This window comes from Colletotrichum fioriniae (assembly GCF_027942845.1).
Source record: "Colletotrichum fioriniae strain IMI 355084 chromosome Unknown scaffold_3, whole genome shotgun sequence".
NCBI classification, from domain to species: domain Eukaryota; kingdom Fungi; phylum Ascomycota; class Sordariomycetes; order Glomerellales; family Glomerellaceae; genus Colletotrichum; species Colletotrichum fioriniae.
In genome coordinates, this window is record NW_027076839.1 from 2149807 (window position 1) to 2166613 (window position 16807).

The 16807-nt window shown below is 57.4% G+C and overlaps 5 protein-coding genes across 5 annotated transcripts; 3 read left to right on the forward strand and 2 right to left on the reverse strand.

Moving 5' to 3' along the window:
- Positions 1-103: 103 nt before the first annotated feature.
- N0V96_003482 (uncharacterized protein) lies at positions 104-3804 on the forward strand (the record flags this gene model as incomplete). The annotated part of the gene is made up of 6 exons (XM_065756851.1): positions 104-1475; positions 1529-1663; positions 1714-1980; positions 2029-3555; positions 3620-3694; positions 3770-3804. 6 exons carry the CDS (start codon positions 104-106, stop codon positions 3802-3804), a joined length of 3411 nt encoding a protein of 1136 aa, XP_065614618.1.
- A 2188-nt stretch (positions 3805-5992) lies between these two features.
- On the reverse strand, positions 5993-6995 carry TEM1 (Ras GTPase tem1; the record flags this gene model as incomplete). The annotated part of the gene is made up of 3 exons (XM_053196139.2): positions 5993-6091; positions 6139-6213; positions 6261-6995. The coding sequence occupies 3 exons, from the start codon at positions 6993-6995 to the stop codon at positions 5993-5995; spliced, it is 909 nt and encodes a 302-aa protein (XP_053046563.2).
- A 3439-nt stretch (positions 6996-10434) lies between these two features.
- GCV3 (glycine cleavage system H-protein subunit) lies at positions 10435-11064 on the forward strand (the record flags this gene model as incomplete). Its single annotated transcript, XM_065756852.1, has 2 exons — positions 10435-10522; positions 10661-11064. 2 exons carry the CDS (start codon positions 10435-10437, stop codon positions 11062-11064), a joined length of 492 nt encoding a protein of 163 aa, XP_065614619.1.
- Positions 11065-11312: 248 nt separating this feature from the next.
- HEM3 (porphobilinogen deaminase) lies at positions 11313-12371 on the reverse strand (the record flags this gene model as incomplete). Its single annotated transcript, XM_053196138.2, has 1 exon — positions 11313-12371. The coding sequence occupies one exon, from the start codon at positions 12369-12371 to the stop codon at positions 11313-11315; it is 1059 nt and encodes a 352-aa protein (XP_053046562.1).
- A 1394-nt stretch (positions 12372-13765) lies between these two features.
- On the forward strand, positions 13766-14455 carry N0V96_003486 (uncharacterized protein; the record flags this gene model as incomplete). The annotated part of the gene is made up of 2 exons (XM_065756853.1): positions 13766-14051; positions 14175-14455. 2 exons carry the CDS (start codon positions 13766-13768, stop codon positions 14453-14455), a joined length of 567 nt encoding a protein of 188 aa, XP_065614620.1.
- Between the last annotated feature and the right edge of the window lie 2352 nt (positions 14456-16807).

Genomic DNA, 16807 nt, shown 5'->3' on the forward strand with positions numbered 1-16807 from the left:
TTGTCGACCTCAGGCAGTGGTCGCGAGCAGATGAAAAGGCCCTGCCCGACATCCTCGTCGCCCCGGCTTCGTTAGCCTGGATGCTCGAAGCCTCGCCGCTGCAATGGCGAACCTCTCCGTCCTAAGGCCGACTCTGGCCTACAACGTGTGCTCCTCCCGTGCTTCGTCCGGCCGGCTCGTCGGCTCCCGCGCGTGGCGGAATGGTCTAGCAGGTAAGCTACCGAGTTCTCGGCCCTCGCAGGAGCACCAAGAAGAAGAAACTCGCCCAATTGCTTTGGCTAACGCAGTCTACTCGTTCCCCCCGCATACAGCCGTAGCACCGGCATCTGTCGTCGTCGCCGGCAAGTGGCAATCCACCCACGCGCGAGCCCGCCGCCAGACGAAAGCTCTCGTCCCGGCCGTCTCGTCCCGGCCTCTCCAGCTCATCCGCCATGCGTCGGTAGTTTCAGCGGGCTCCAGCTCCAGCTCCGGCCCCACGGCTACACCGGCCGCAACCTACTCAACAGCCGCAGAACCGCAGTCCGTCCCCTATGCGCAGCTCACCGTCGGTGTGCCAAAGGAAAGCTACCTCAACGAGCGCCGCGTCGCACTGACCCCGCAAAACGTGGCGCTCCTCCTCAAAAAGGGCTTCGCAAAGGTCCTCGTCGAGCGCGGCGCCGGCGCCTCCGCCGATTTCCCAGACGAGGCCTACGACCGCGCCGGCGCGACGCTCGTCGACCGACCCGAACTGGTCTGGTCCGGCGCCGACGTCGTGCTCAAGGTCCGCAGCCCGATCCCGTCCGAGATCGACCTCATGAAGGCGCACCAGACCGTCATCTCGTTCCTGCAACCCGCGCAGAACAAGCCGATCGTCGACAAGCTCGCCGCCGCAAAAGCCACCTCCTTCGCCATGGACCTCATCCCGCGCATCTCCCGCGCGCAGGTGTTTGACGCCCTCAGCTCCATGGCTAATATTGCCGGCTATAAGGCCGTCCTCGAGGCCTCCAACAACTTTGGCCGCTTTCTCACAGGCCAGGTGACGGCCGCAGGCAAGATCCCGCCGTGTAAAGTGCTCGTCATCGGCGCCGGCGTGGCCGGTCTCAGCGCCATTGCGACGGCGCGGCGGCTGGGCGCCATTGTGCGCGGCTTTGACACGCGTCCTGCCGCGAGGGAGCAGGTGCAGTCGCTCGGCGCCGAGTTCATCGAGGTGGACATCAAGGAGGACGGGTCCGGCGCGGGAGGGTACGCCAAGGAGATGTCTAAGGAGTTCATCGAGGCCGAGATGAAGCTCTTTTACGAGCAAGCGCGCGAGGTCGACATCATCGTCACCACCGCCCTGATCCCGGGTAAGCCCGCGCCCAAGCTGATTACGAAGTCGATGCTCGAGGCCATGAAGCCCGGGTCCGTGGTTGTTGATCTGGCGGCCGAGGCCGGCGGGAACTGCGAGAAGACGAAGCCTGGCGAGCTGTACGTGTACAAGGACGTCAAGATCATTGGTAAGTTGGGAGGCACCGAACCTCGGGGGATGGAAAGTGACTTACACACCTAGGCTATACCGACCTCCCCTCCAGACTGCCAACGCAGTCCTCGACGCTCTACTCCAACAACGTGACAAAGTTCCTGCTGTCCATGGCGCCAAAGGACAAGGAGTTCGGCATCGACCTCGCCGACGAGGTCGTCCGCGGTGCCGTCGTCACCCTCAAGGGCGACGTCCTTCCCCGCCGCCCCGAAAAGCCCCGCCCCCGGCCCCGCCGCCGCCGCCCACCATCGCGCCCGAAGCCGAGGCCGTCGCCCTGACCCCATTCCAGAAGACCTCCCGCGAGGTCGCTACCGTCACGGCCGGCATGGGCACCGCGCTAGCCCTGGGCAAGATGACGGGCCCGCTGTTCATGGGCAACGCCTTCACGTTCGCGCTGGCCTCGTTGATCGGCTACCGCGTCGTCTGGGGCGTCACGCCTGCGCTTCACTCGCCCCTCATGAGCGTCACCAACGCCATCTCAGGTCAGTGGTCTCGTGGGAAAAGCGAATTTCGTAGCTAACATTCCACAGGCATGGTCGGCATCGGCGGCCTCTTCATCCTAGGCGGAGGCTACCTCCCCCAAACGATCCCCCAAGCACTCGGCGCCGCCTCCGTCCTCCTCGCCTTCGTCAACGTCTCGGGCGGCTTCGTCTTGACCAAGCGCATGCTCGACATGTTCAAACGCCCCACCGACCCGCCCGAATACCCCTGGCTCTACGCCGTGCCGGCAGCCCTCTTCGGCGGAGGCTACATCGCCGCCGCCGCCACCGGCGTCGCGGGCCTCGTTCAGGCCGGCTACGCCGTCTCCTCCGTCCTCTGCATCAGCTCCCTCTCCAGCCTCGCCTCCCAGGCGACCGCCCGCATGGGCAACATGCTCGGCATGCTCGGCGTCGGCTCCGGCGTGCTGGCTTCGTTGTTGGCCGTCGGCTTCTCCCCGGAAGTGCTCACGCAGTTTGCCGGCCTCGCGGCCCTGGGCGGCATCGCGGGTCTCGTCATCGGCAAACGCATCACGCCCACCGACCTCCCGCAGACCGTCGCCGCACTACACTCCGTCGTCGGCCTCGCCGCCGTGCTGACCTCCATCGGCAGCGTCATGGCGCATATTGACGACATCTCCACGCTGCACCTCGTCACGGGCTACCTCGGCGTCCTCATCGGCGGCATCACCTTCACCGGCTCCATCGTCGCCTTCCTCAAGCTCGCCGGCAAAATGTCCTCGAAGCCCCTCGTCCTCCCCGGCAAACACCTGCTCAACTCGGGCATGCTGGCCGCCAACATCGGCACCATGGGCGCCTTCGTCACCCTCGCCCCCGGGTCCCCCATGATCGCCGCCATGGCTCTCTCCGCCAACACGATCCTCTCCTTCGCAAAGGGGTACACCACCACGGCCGCGATCGGCGGCGCAGACATGCCCGTCGTCATCACCGTGCTCAACGCCTACTCGGGCTTCGCCCTCGTCGCGGAAGGCTTCATGCTCGACAACCCCCTCCTCACGACCGTCGGCGCCTTAATCGGGGTATCCGGCTCCATCCTCTCGTACATCATGTGCGTCGCCATGAACCGCTCCCTCACAAACGTCCTCTTTGGCGGCATATCCTCGACGCCCGCAACAACAGACTACAAAATGGAAGGCGTCGTGACGCAGACAAACGTCGAAGACACGGCCGAGGCGCTCGTCAACGCGGAAAACGTAATCATCGTCGTCGGCTACGGCATGGCCGTCGCCAAGGCGCAGTACGCCATCAGCGAGATCACGGGCATGCTGCGGTCCAAGGGTATCAACGTCCGCTTCGCCATCCACCCCGTCGCCGGCCGCATGCCGGGCCAGTGCAACGTGCTCCTGGCGGAGGCGAGCGTGCCCTACGATATCGTGCTCGAGATGGACGAGATCAATGACGATTTCGGCGAGACGGACGTGACGCTCGTGATTGGCGCGAATGATACGGTGAATCCCATCGCGCTGGAGCCCGGTAGCCCGATTGCGGGGATGCCTGTGCTCCAGGCGTGGAAGAGCAAGCAGGTTATCGTGATGAAGAGGGGCATGGCCAGTGGATATGGTGAGTTCTCGGGAAGGCATTGAGAGATTTGCATAGAGACATCCGACTGACCCGCGAGAAACAGCCGACGTGCCGAATCCCATGTTCTACATGCCCGGAACACGCATGCTGTTTGGAGACGCCAAAGTGACTTGCGACGGTTCGTAGCTCCCCCTTCTTTTCCATACCTCCTTTGTTGACCGGACACGGCGTACTAATTATACCCCATTCACAGCAATCAAAGCAGCCGTCGAGACCCGAGCAACATAGATTCTAGAGAGATCTCCGTATCGCGCGAAAGAAACACAATCTCTGGCGGTTACCAACTATCTTTTTTTGGTGCGGGAAGCATCTCATCTTTCCCCTAGAGGCGCTGCATCTACAAAGGAGCTCTTCATCATCAAACAACATATCTCTTGGCTATTTCGGTTCTCCCCACCTTTTCGCTTCTTTCCTTCTAGTTCAGCGCGCTTTGTATATGCTGTGATTCCAAGAACGCAGCGGTAGTTTTGTATGAGCCAAAGTATGAACTACAATACATGGTCTATCAAAATAGAAGCGCCAAAGAACTCAAGTGACATGACATGTGATAGACTTGGGAGAGAAATGGCTGTGATGGTATCAAACCGTAGCGGGGAGGGAGAACTGTCAAATAGCACAGAGAGAGACATTGAGAGGCCCTTTGACGACCAGAGACTCAAAATTACGCTTCTGCTTCTACTTCTACTTCTACTTCTGATTTCACGGGGACAGATATCCTATCTCGAAGCCCATCGAACGCACACCGCAGCAGTAGACTCCATCCAGCCTCGATATAATCCCCCCAAGCCACAACGTAGCCCTTGGTCAACAAAATCTCCCCGTAGAAAAAGAAAAACCAATCCCACTACAGGTCCAAAATTGCTGTACGTCATACATCCAACCTAAGCATCATCCTCGGTCTCAAATCGAGTGGAAGACAGACAGAAACAGACAGAGCACGATACCCCAACCAAAGAACACCGCCCTAGGCTCGTTACTCCTCACTAAATCCCAGAAACCAAAAACCACAATCACCGTTTTTCCCTTTCAGAGTCGCCACACTTTTCAGACCTCTCTCTCCAAAGCCTTGGGGTAAAGTATAGTAGTCAATGCAGCCCGGCCCCCCCCTCCTTCCCCAGGCAAAAAAAGACTCGCCAACCGAAAGCTCCAACAGAAAACGGACCCGAACAAAGCAGGCGAGACGGATAAAATCCAGAAGATGAGAAAACACGCATCGACAAAAAGAGCACCCATCTCACAGCCCCCCCAAACAGGCAGTTCAGCACTGATAACGAGCAATGTCAGCGGGACGTTGACACCTTACTTGTCACAGCACGACATATCAGAACGTAGAAATCGAGGCAAATATCTCTTCAACGGACATCTGGAATTTTATTCCATTGGCGACCTTGCCTCAAACGGCGAAAAAAGGGTCCTTTCACAGTATTCATTACATGGTTTTTTCTCTTCCCCCTCCCCATCCTCCTCCATCTCGTTCCCCTATTCGAAATGCCGTCTTGCCCCAGTCTCCTCCAAGAGGAGATAGTCCGCATGGTAGAGAGAAAAAAAAAGGGGGGCCCTTCAAAGTAAAAAGCACGCGTGGGTGGAATTACTTGTTACATGGTATGGTCTCTTACTTTCTTGTATCAGGTTCGTTCGTCCCTCGCTCCCATCTCCAGAGACCAACCCAGATGAAAAAAACAACAACTGTGTGGGTGTGTGTTTGGTTTAGTAGTGTCAAGAATTCGACAAAAAAAATTGTGATGGGGAAAAAAGCAAGTTTTGCTGCCCAAGATTTCTCTCTGGAACAGTTTCGCAACGGCCGTTACGCCTGGAAACAAGACGGTGGGCACTGCTCTGTCTCAGCACCCAATCTCCTTTTTTTCGTTGTGAGAGGGGATCGATCAAGCGAGCGAGGCCCACCGCCAGACCGTAGTCCTAAAATGCATCTCATCCCGCCTCCAGCCAATCCGCCGTGTCCCTACCAATCTTGAGAAGTAAAGGTTGAAGAGATATGCAACGCCGATTGCAATCAGAGAGTGAGGGATGTGTTTGTGTGTGTGTGTGTGTGTGTGTGTGTGTGTGTGTATGTGATGTGTGCGCGATTAACCAGACTGGTGACACTGAAAAGCGCTGTGATCAGGCCGTGGTGGCCATGTTGGTAACAAAAGAAAGAAGCGAGTCGGTTTGTTTTAGGGGGCTGAATTATGCCAGGGAGAGCCGTGTGGGGTGCTCTGTGTAGTCACTCGAATTTTGCGTTGTTGTCGCCTGAGATGACTTTTTTGGTAGCTGCTCGGCTGATGGATGCCAGCATGGATATCGAAGGTCATAAGGACGTAATGGGTCATGATCCATTCGTGATGGGCGGCCGAGACGATTGTAGTTGGCGCGAGGCCAAGCGAGGTTGGCGTACACCACACCAGACCGCTGACAGCAATCAGCAGGACTGATACAACAGTAGCGGCTCTCCGACATTTTCGATTTCGGGAATGGTGCACTTGAGGTCAAATGCCTTGGACAGCACAATCTTGAAGATCTGTAGGTGGTCAGTCAGAGTGCGAGTTGATCTTGAAAGGGACTCACCTTTTGCACGTTGATACTATGGCTCGTGCTAGAGAAGATCAACGCAGCGCGCATTGCCTTGGCGAACCGGCGAGCCTATTCTATTAGCGCCGAGGTACGAGAGAGACTCTGTGACGACCTACCTGGTTCGAGATCTCTTCTTGATCCTCTCGCGGAAAGTTGACAAAGTGGTCATACTTGGTGCCCACCAAGATGGGGATGGCCGTCTTGTTGAAGCCCCTGCCTTGCCTGTACCACTCCTTGATGCTGTTGAGGGTGCTCTTCCGTGTCAGGTCGAACATGAAGAGAATGGCGACGGCGTCGTTGCAGACCAGCGGAAGCATGTTGACGAACTCGCGCTGGCCGCCCAAATCCCAGATGGAAAAGGTGATTTCCGTATTCCGGATGGAAATGGTCTTCTCCATAAAGTTGACGCCTAGCGTCTGGATGTAGTCCTCGTCCCAGCTTCCTTCCACGTACTTGACCATGAGACTGGTCTTGCCGATTTGCGCATCTCCCACCATGCCGACCTTGATGACGACATGGTTGCGACCGTTGCTGGCGGCGGCTTCCGCACCGGCGCTGCTGCGCGACGCATGGTCGGCGTAGCCTTGTTGCGCGCCGGCGCCGGAGAGTCCAGAAGCAGGCCTAGAGATGGAAGGGGCGTTCATGGGAAGTGGTGGTGTGTTGTACCGATCCGAGTGCTGCTCTTCGGGTCGCGGGGATTGTGGGAGGCCATGGTCGAGGGACTGACTTGATTGATGACGCTGGGGCTCTGGGTGGTCGTAGCCGTTATTCTGGGCCACCTGGGGAGAAGCATCGAAGGCACCGATGGTGTCGTCGGGGTGAGGCTGCGCAGCCAAGTGGTCGTGGTCCATGGTGTCGACTGCGTCGTGGAACTGGGCCGGTGACCCCGCGGAAAGTGTTGAAGAATCCAGCGTGGAGATTCGAAGGTGCGGGACGGGAGGCTCAGTGTCGAGCAAGGGGCCGGAAAGATGACGATGCTGGAGTTTACCGGCTTGCCGATGAGCGAGGACAAGTGACAGTCGGCGCCGAGTCCCAGAGGAAGGTCGAGGAGAGGGCCGGGGGAGGGGTGGGCGGCAGGTTTCAGTTCAGGCCCGACGATGGCTTCATGGAGCGCTTGCCAGGGCGGCGGCGCGGCGATCGATGGGGTAGCAGAAGACCGAGTCGAAACCGGGCTATTCGAGATGGTATCTGTCGCTGATTAGGATTGGCGACGTCGACGCAACTCGTGGAGGTGAACAGGTGAGGTGGGAGAGAGGGAATGAGTGTTCAGGCAAAGATGTCTCATCTAGCCTCTCCACACACGCAAGTCCAGAGGAAGAGAGGAGGGACAGGAGCGTGGTGTGGACGGTACGGGACCTCGAGACGGTGCGGTGCGGGAACAAGAGAGGGGATTGGACGACGAGTTGAAGCAGGGGTTGCCCACCTCGAGCTGAGCAATGGGAATGGGCCTGACGAACGTACCGGCAGTGTGTACTGTATAGTATCGACAGACGACGGGTGACCGAGTTGCAAGAGCCGGGCTGAAGCTTGACGACAACAGGAAGCCCTCGTTTTGGTGGGTGGTCCTGGCGAAGAGACGAGGTGGAAAGGTGCCAGGTTGCGGTAGACGGTGAGGCAAGACAAGGCGGGCGAAAGACAGAAAGGATCAGGTATCGACAACGACGGGACGGGATGGCGATGAGATGCGGCGGTGCGGTACGGATACTCGATGGCAGGAGGAGCTGGAGGTGACGGTCATGGAATGTACCGAAACGGGCCCAGGGGGAGGGAGTCAGGGTATGGGGATGGAGTAGCGGAGATCCAGGCAAGGCCAAGCACCAAGCACCAAGCACCCGTGGATATGTCAATGTCAAGCGCCAGGGAAGTTGTGCGCGTCGGGGGTGCTGGGTGCACTTTGAGATGGCGGATTGTGTACGGAGTACGGATAGTGTATGGATAGACGGGATGCTGAGGAAATGCTTGTGCGACTTTGTTGTGCTGTGCTGCCCCCCGTTGTCGTGTTTTGGTGCAAGAGAGGGGGGGAAGGGAGGGGGGGGGAGATGGGATGTCAGTGCAACATAACATTGCGGGAGTACGTACCCACCAGGGACAGGCACGCCGCACAACTTGGACCAGTGAAGGGGCACAGCCAGTAAAGGGAAGCAAGCGACTTTTTGGCTTAGGTGATTTAGCGGAGCATTAGGTACGCTTAGTGAGGCACGCCAGCGCAGGAAAGCCCAGGGAAACGGCAAGTCAGGGCCATCCCCAGGCCGTGGCGCTTATGGCAGATCGAGGAAGGGAGGTGCGACAGGGGGCCAAGGGGAAAGAAAGCAGCCAGTCAGATGGCCAGGATGGATACTCTGGTACATTTCGTGCACTGGCAATGACGCCAAATTTGAACAACTACCTTACGAAGTACTGCATACCAGGCCACGGTTGTGTGGAGAAGACGCGAGACGGACGCGTTTTATGCACACAATACTGCGTACAAAGTGCGCACCTCCAGGCTCCAGTACCCTCCAGTATCCAAGGTCCGTAATGTTTGTTCAGCCGCCCCACGCACCACAGGCGCATCTCTCCCTTTCGTGCACTAACAACCTCTAGCACCTTGTGACGGGAGATTTGGTGCTATTGCTTTCGAGGATTATGGATGATGATGCATCACGGGCGACGGCATATGGAATCGACACGCACACGCACACAACTCCTCCTTGTTTATTAATACGTGCCAATTTTCTTCCATTTTTTCTCTTCCTGTTGTTCAGGTCCCACTGACTTCAGGCGAAGCTGAAAGAAGCCCAAGAACCCACCAGTCAGTGGGACTCGACAGGGACACATTCGACGGTGGACGCACCGTACGAGCGAGCCTCCGTAGCGCGGGCAAGGCACTGAGACAAAAACGTTCAAACGGACCAGCCGAGCCTCACCAAACAAGGCACAACTTTCGAGGGCGGTGAGCCTCATGTCGTCAGTTGTCAGTCGTTAATGTACAGAATCACATCTATCAATGTCTATGCTTGAACAACACCACTGTTGTTGCCAGCGCCTGCAATGTTGACAATTAGAATCGTTGCCGTCTGCGACGTGACATTGGCCGATGAATTCGTGCAGCTGCAGCTCGTTGTCCGGTGCGCAGTAGAAAAAGCACAGCGCCCCAATGTCAATAGAAAACTTGCCCAAAAGTCAACAACCACCCCATCACGCTCAGGTTCCCATTACTTAAGCCCAGCGCACGCGACATGGGACGATGCACGGTGTCCTGGGCCCAGACTCGAACCTCGGGCTCCCGCTCAGCAAACAAGCCAGGCCTCTGACCGCAATTCTAGAATGAGGCTATTGCCAACTTTATCTCCGCCTTGGAAGCAGATCCCGACCTCAATTGCAGGGCGCACGAGGGATGTCCATACTGACTTCATCTTTCCCACTGTAGAGACCAGAGGGAAAGAAAAAGAAGAAGAACCCCCCCCACCAGGAATCAGGAAAAGAGAAAGGAGGAAAAAAAAGTAACTGTCCACAAGGGGGGAGAAAAGGCAATCGATGCAAGACCGATGAGATCGAGACTAGGACATTTCCGCCATGCAATTTCGCTGGCACGAAATGGGGAATTCATGCAAACGGCATGAAGCCGTTGTAATAGCCCACCACGGGTCGACCACGTCCGCCCAGTCCACCTGGCACCCGTCCCGAAAAATAACCAGAGTCCCAGACCAAAAGAGACGGGACACTCCCGGATAGCCTCGCAACGGACTCCTGGCCCGCTCCGTCCGAGCCCTTGGGTTCATGCCCGGCTCTCTCTACGTCGTCTCTGGCTTCCTGACCGCGGGGCTTCCCTGTGACTTGACACATTGGTGACCGCCTTTGGTGCGCAGAGAGACTGACAGCAGAGAGACTGACAGCAGAGAAACTGGCAGCAGACAGACCGAGACTGGAGGGAGAACTTCGAGAGAGGGCGCTCTCGGCTTCCCCTCCTATCGCTCTTCCTCCAACCCAGCGCGGTCTCTTATCGCCCTGCATCCAATGACCCCAAGTTGGCTCTTGCGGCCCCGGGCCGATGGTAGTCCGCTCGACCATTCATGACTAAGGCGACGGCGGCTCGAGAAACCTGTTTCCTGATTGGCCCACCAGCTTGGTGTTTGATGGAAGAGTTCCCGGTCTCGGTAGGGCGGTACGTACCTGACGATAACCTATCAGCCGCCCAGGCCCCAAATTCCCCCGGAAGCTCTAAAGTCGGCCGTTCTGACCTCATTCTCAAACTCCAAAAACCTACCACCACTCTTCCACATCTCTCACGAAAAGACCAAAAACCTCAAAATGGCCTCAATTGCACGCAGCATGAGGGCAGTCCGCCCCTCCGCCCTCTCCCAATTCACAAAGGCCGCTCCCGCGCCTTTTTTCCCCCGTCCCGCGCAGCGCAGCTTCTCTACAACCCCCCAGCAGTGAGCTCTCCCCCAATCCCAAGCTTCGGCTCCCCACCCGAAGGTATCAAACACCACCCAGACTGACCCCTCGGACCTGCTTCCGAACCCTCGACAAACAGGCTTAATACGCAAGTACACAAAGGACCACGAGTGGATTGACCTCAACGCCGACAAGAAGACGGGCGTCGTCGGCATCTCCGAGTACGCTGCCGAGGCGCTGGGCGACGTCGTCTACGTCGAGCTCCCCGAGGAGGGCGCAGAGGTCGCCCAGGGCGACGCCATCGGCGCCGTCGAGTCCGTCAAGAGCGCCGCCGACATCAACGCGCCCATCAGCTGCAAGGTCACGCAGGTCAACCTCGGCCTCGAGGAGAAGCCCGGCACCATCAACAAGGTGCCCGAGGACGACTCCCACGGCGGCGGCTGGATCGCCAAGGTCGAGGTCGACGAGGCGGGCGTCCAGGAGCTCGAGGCCCTCATGAGCGAGGAGGAGTACAAGGCCTTCACCGCTTCCGAGGATCACTAGGGTTGTGATGATTTTGCAGAGGGAAGAGAGGATTTGGGTTTAGATATAGGTAGCCGGCAGTTTCAACCGGGGCAGAGTGTGTGTGTGTCTGTACTATACACCGACGCCAAAGCGGGTATTCACTTTCGGGGTTTGCGGTTCAACAACGTGGTAGCCACCAACGTAGAGCAATGAGAGATGATGGTCATCAAGTAGTCCCAGTAGGAACAGTCCAAGTCTTTTTTTGTCCTTGTGTCATAAAAACTTCGTTACGCAGCAGCATTGGCCGCCGCCGCAGTCTCCGCCGTCGCAATCTGGTCACCCGGCCGCGCCTGGTTGATGTCGTCGAGGATCCTCTGCGCGCCCCCATCCACCAGGTCCTGCGCCACGAGCTTGCCAAAGTCGTCGGCCTCCTCCCGCGTCGCAATCGTCTCGGTCCTCTCCGCGTCCACGCCCTGCGTGCCGTCAACGTGCACCACCGTCGCCTTGAGACGCAGCTTCTTGCTGCCCTCGCCGGCCTCGACCCAGCTCGTCTCCACGCCAATCGGCACGCTGCACCCGCCCTCGAGCGTGCGCATGACGCTCCGCTCCGCGACGCACGCCAGCATCGTGGGCTCGTCCTCGAGCTCCCTCAGCACGCTCAGCACCCTCTCGTCGCCCGCCCTCGCCTCGATCCCCAGCGCGCCCTGTCCGACGGCGTGCAGCGTGCCGCCGTTCTCCGAGTCGAGGTACTGCGAGATGCGCGCGCCGTAGTCCATGCGCAGCAGGCCCGCAGCGGCGAGAATAATAGCCGAAAAGGGGCCCTCGGGGTCGTCGCACTTGCGCAGGCGCGTCTCAATGTTGCCGCGGACGTCGGCGAATTTCAGACCCGGGTGGCGGCGCTTCAGCTGCGCGATGCGGCGGATGCTGCTGGTGCCGATGACGCTGCCCGCGGGCAGGTCGCCCAGCGTCTTCCAGCCGTGCTGTTCGGCGAGGCCGGCCTTGAAGACGACGACGTCGCGCGGGTCTTCACGCTTGGTGACACAGCCGAGGGTGCAGCCGTCGGGTAAGGTGGTTGGCATGTCCTTGAGGGAGTGGACGATGATGTCGAGCTCCTTGGCGACGAGTTTTGCCTCGAGTTCGTTGGTCCACAAGCCCTTGCCGCCAAAGTTGTAGAGTGCCGTGATCTGGTCCTTGTCGCCGAGGGTCTGCATGCTGTGGATCTCGAAAGTGGCGTCGGGGCGGGCTTTCGAGAGGCCTTCCACCACGATCTCGGTCTGCTTCATCGCCAGCGCCGACCTGCGCGTGCCGACGTGGATGGGGGTGCCGTTCTCGGGTGCGGCGGCCATTGTGACGGGTGGTATGGGGTGTGTGTATGTTTGGATTGAAGATTCGTCTCTCTGTGCAATCGACGGTTCTTTGCCGGTTTGAGCGAGGTCAATTGCGGGTTATTGGGCTGGCGTGAGGTGTGTCGTCGAACTCGAGAATTGAATTTTGGCTTCGGAGTTTGGCAAGTTGGAGTACTCGGCAGGCAGGTAGGAGCGATGGCGGGGATGGAGGGGTAGCACGAGAGCAACCACAAGTTCGGTACTGTGACGGGACTGTAGCCGACACTGTGTCTTCAGGGCCCGGGGACCCACCTCCGCCGCCGCATCTCCGAGCCTCCGACTGCATCCCGTCAGCTTCAAGCCGAACTTTTTGTCTTTTCTCGAATCAGACGTCATAGCCTAGTTCTATGCAAATGGAGAAACCATGACCAGTTCGGCTTCGGCATTTTCAAAGTCGGCATCGGCTCCATCGTGTCTCTGCAGACCCCCTTCCTCAACACCTGAAATCACACAGAGCTCTGGGTGTGCGTGGGAGCATCCGCCATCGTGCAGGGCAAACACATCTGACGTGTCGAGGCACAGAACACGATACGACCATGATGTTGATGATTTTTGAGTTGTTCCTATTTCCCTAACCTCCTTGAGACAACACGCTGCGACATAAGGTAGTTTCCTGGTCGTCACGCTCAGGGGAAGCTGTCTCGGTGATGCCCGACGTGAGCAAGCTTGGGTGGGGATCGAGAGGCACGGGAGGAACACCGAATTCGTGTTCTTTCTTTCTGGGCGACCTCGACTTGTGACGATAGTCCGTTGCTTTGGGTCTTGACGTGGTCGGCATGCTCTCCCTCCCTCGCCGTCGAGTCCTGTTGCACCCGCGCCGTGACGGGTTGTTTTTGTGCCTCGCGAGGTCGGATTGCGGCAAGTGTCGAGGCACGATGACGCGGAACATATGCAGCTGTCAATACGGCATGAGTCTAGCATCATTTGAGTTGACAGCGTATGCAGTCGTGGTAGAATCGGGTGTCTATTGAAGCAAGCATGTCTTCGCCGACGGTTCTTTGACCAACTGGGCCAGATCAAATTCAATCTTATCCAACTCGAACCGTGAAATGACTTGGCTCTACGTCCATAAAAACTGCGGTATCACCTTCGTGACGGGTGCAACGGACAACGTGTAAGCTACATCAGCCGAGTCCACGAGAAGAAACGGCAGACAATGTCCAATGTCCTCCAAGTCCTCTCGCCCAAACATCACATCCTGACGAAGAAGTTGAATGTCGACAGTGTATATAAAGCGAGCAGTCAATCACGCAATCCCGTTCTTCTCATCACCAAAAACGCCAGAGTAGCCGCAATCATCTCTTCGCATAACCAAGATATAAACTCTCCCGAGCCTCCCCCATCATCACGCAGACATGAAGTTGAACATCATATCGCTGGCCACCCTCCTGACCTGGGCCTCTGCCGCGCCACAAGACCCCCAAGTGCCACCAGTCTCGACCTCCATCACGACAATCACCGTCAACGGCCAGCCGCCCGCGCCCACCGAGCCCATCCCAAACAACCCCGGTCCGGACCCGGCTCCTGCCCCCGTCCCTGCTCCCGCTCCCTCAGGCCCAGCACAGCCGGCACCCGCTCCCGGCGGCGCCCACTGCGTCTGCGGCGCAACCTACTGCGGCAAAGTCCTCGTCGGGTTCCAAGGTAACGTCCACAGTCCCCCCTCCTCTCACTTCCCTTCTCCCATGATATGACCCTCCCAAACCCTAACACCCCATGTAGGCTACACCACCGAACAAGTAGGCCAGGGCTATTGCGCAACCCCAGGTACAAACTGCGCCGCCGCGGCGCCGGCCGTCGAGTCCCTCGAAAACACCCTCTTCGTCTGCATCTGCCCTCCCGGGCAAAAGACGGGCTCCGCCATCGAGCTCATCTGCCCCTGCCAGGGCCGCTGCAAGAACGACGAGCCCGACTTTATCGGCCGCTGCGAGACGCCCTGCAACCTTGGATGTGCTCCCGCTCCTGCTTCTGCTGCGCCGTCGGTGCCGAGTGCTAGTGCCTCTGCCATCCCAGCCGCGCCTCCTGCTGCTGGGAGGAGACGGTCGTAGTGTTCTCTGTCCGTTGCTGTTGGGGCTCAGTTTTGATTGGGTTGTCCTACGAATTTGCGGGCGTGTCCCTATTATCTCCCTTTTTTTTTTGTTCTTGATCAAAATTTCTCTGCGTCTTTGTTGCAGGTCAACAATGACCGAGATAGGGTTTGTCATAATTCAGCACCCCATGAAGGGTCTGAGTTCCACGCTCTTTTCCAGCTTGATCGGGAGAAAGGGGGGAGATCGTGACAAATAGGCGTGCTGTCTTGGGTTACTAGTCTCTCTCCTTCCGGATCTAGATACCGGACATTCATTCAAAGTTTGATTGAGCAGGATCCAAAGTCTTTTGCTTTATGACATGGACTTGTGATTGTGTCAGATTCATCGATCAGACCCAAGGGAAAACATCTTGCCTTGCTCATCATGATGGACCGAATCTCTCTCGGAAAGGGAATCCAAGCGGGGTAGATTCGTGCTAGTTGGCTCGTGAAGAACGGCTGTGACTAGTGAGTCATCAAACCGACATCTCAAGGGCTACACCTACTTCCTAACTCGGATCCAATTTCCTGGGAGGATGGCAAAGGCAAGCCTCAAGAGACCTCGAATCAACGTAGGCTGACTGACTGACTGCCCGCGGGCCGCATCATCATAAAGTAAAGAAGAGGCAACATCATCTTGCAAGAGTAGTCTTTTCTCGTGGGAAAACCTCTTACCCCTGAACCGACTGTTTATCAATCGCCAAGTTCGGATTGTGTTAGTACTGTGGCTAGGTATCGCTTCGATGCCACACCGTCGAAGGCATCTAGAGTCTCAGAGCACTCCAGGGGGCACACATCATCATCTCTCTGATTCGGAAAGACGGCTCGCAAACGAATTCCGATATCCTGATGGCTTGAGCTCCAAGGGCGAGGGATCGGTGGTCGGAGCAAGCTTCGATTCGGTCATTGTTCGATGTGAGAAGCTGGGGGAGAAGGGGGTGGTTGACGGCTTGGAATGCAGCTCACAGTCGTGGGACAATATTCGATGGCCAGCAGCTTTGTCAGGGTTAAGATACCGGCCAAGAACTCGAGATCAACAATGCTTGAACCACCCCTTTTCCATTCATATAGCGCTGATGGTGCGTTGAGCGGCATTTGGAGAGCATCGCTTGCTGGCGATGGCATCACCCACTGCTCAAAGGTACTGTTGTCTCTCATGCGGAAAAGACACCTCATCGCATCCAGCAGCGTCCGAGCCATGCCATGCCACCCACAACGTGAGCCAGCCACCGCCACGATCCACACTCCTCCCGTCCTCGCCCTGTTTTCGCGTGCCCATCCATCACGCAATCCTCACACAACCCGGTCGGCTTCTTCCCTCAAGATATCCCATCCACCGCGCCATGGAGGAAGGTCCTTAGGCGAGAGGACCGTAACACCTCCCAACCACAAGTTGACCGAGCCACCCGATGGCTCAATGGTAAAAGCGACAGGCTTGTCGTAGTCATAGGATCACAAATACTACCAAATAACCCACCGACGGGGTTCGAGTCCTATGCTGCCTTGTGGTTGCGGCGGTAAAGCTCGGGTAGCGCGGGGTCTCCCCCCGAAAGGGGCGAGATTGAGCGTCGAACATTCTTTTTTTTTTTTTTGGCTGTATTTGATATTTATTTGATGGTGTAATGATGGGCTAAAGATGATGGACAAGAGACGATTGCGGGATTCGAACCTCGTGGTGACGATGGTGATGGTGCGAGTGGTGGTGAGGGCCTTGGGAGACTGGCCCCCTTTTTTTTTTGCACTCGGAGCGTCAGGCTGAGCATATAAGGACGATATTCCAATCCCCATGTTTCAGCTTGAAGTACTGAAGAGCCTTTTCAAAGTCGACTTCCAGTACTTTGATCGCCATCTTGCTGCACCTGCCCCCTCCCGAAATCGAACAAGATCGACCCGAAGCATCCTCCAGCCACTGATCCCTTGCCCACCTGGAAACCAAGCCACGAGGAAATCGATCTTCTGTCAAACTGTAGAAGCTGTCCCTTCTCTTTTGATTTGGGTTAGTAGGTAAGAGTATGCCCCTTGAATCTACCCCGTCAATCTTGGGCAAAGGTCAACGGCACCCCAACACCAAAGCCTACCTTGCCATAGAGGAACCTTCGTAAATGGTGAACAAGACCCCAAACACGAGACAGACAGTTTTTTGAGGAGAGCAACATCAAAACCACAGATGTCTCGAATCTACCCTTCCCCCTTCCAGACGATATATCACTAGGGAGTCAGCCAGCCTTTGATCAACCCAGGTCAAGCTTTCCTCCTCAGCAACTCTCCAAGATCCCTTCGTTTACCAAGTCAACATCACTAGGGCACAGCAGCACAAAAGTCGGTAAAATCT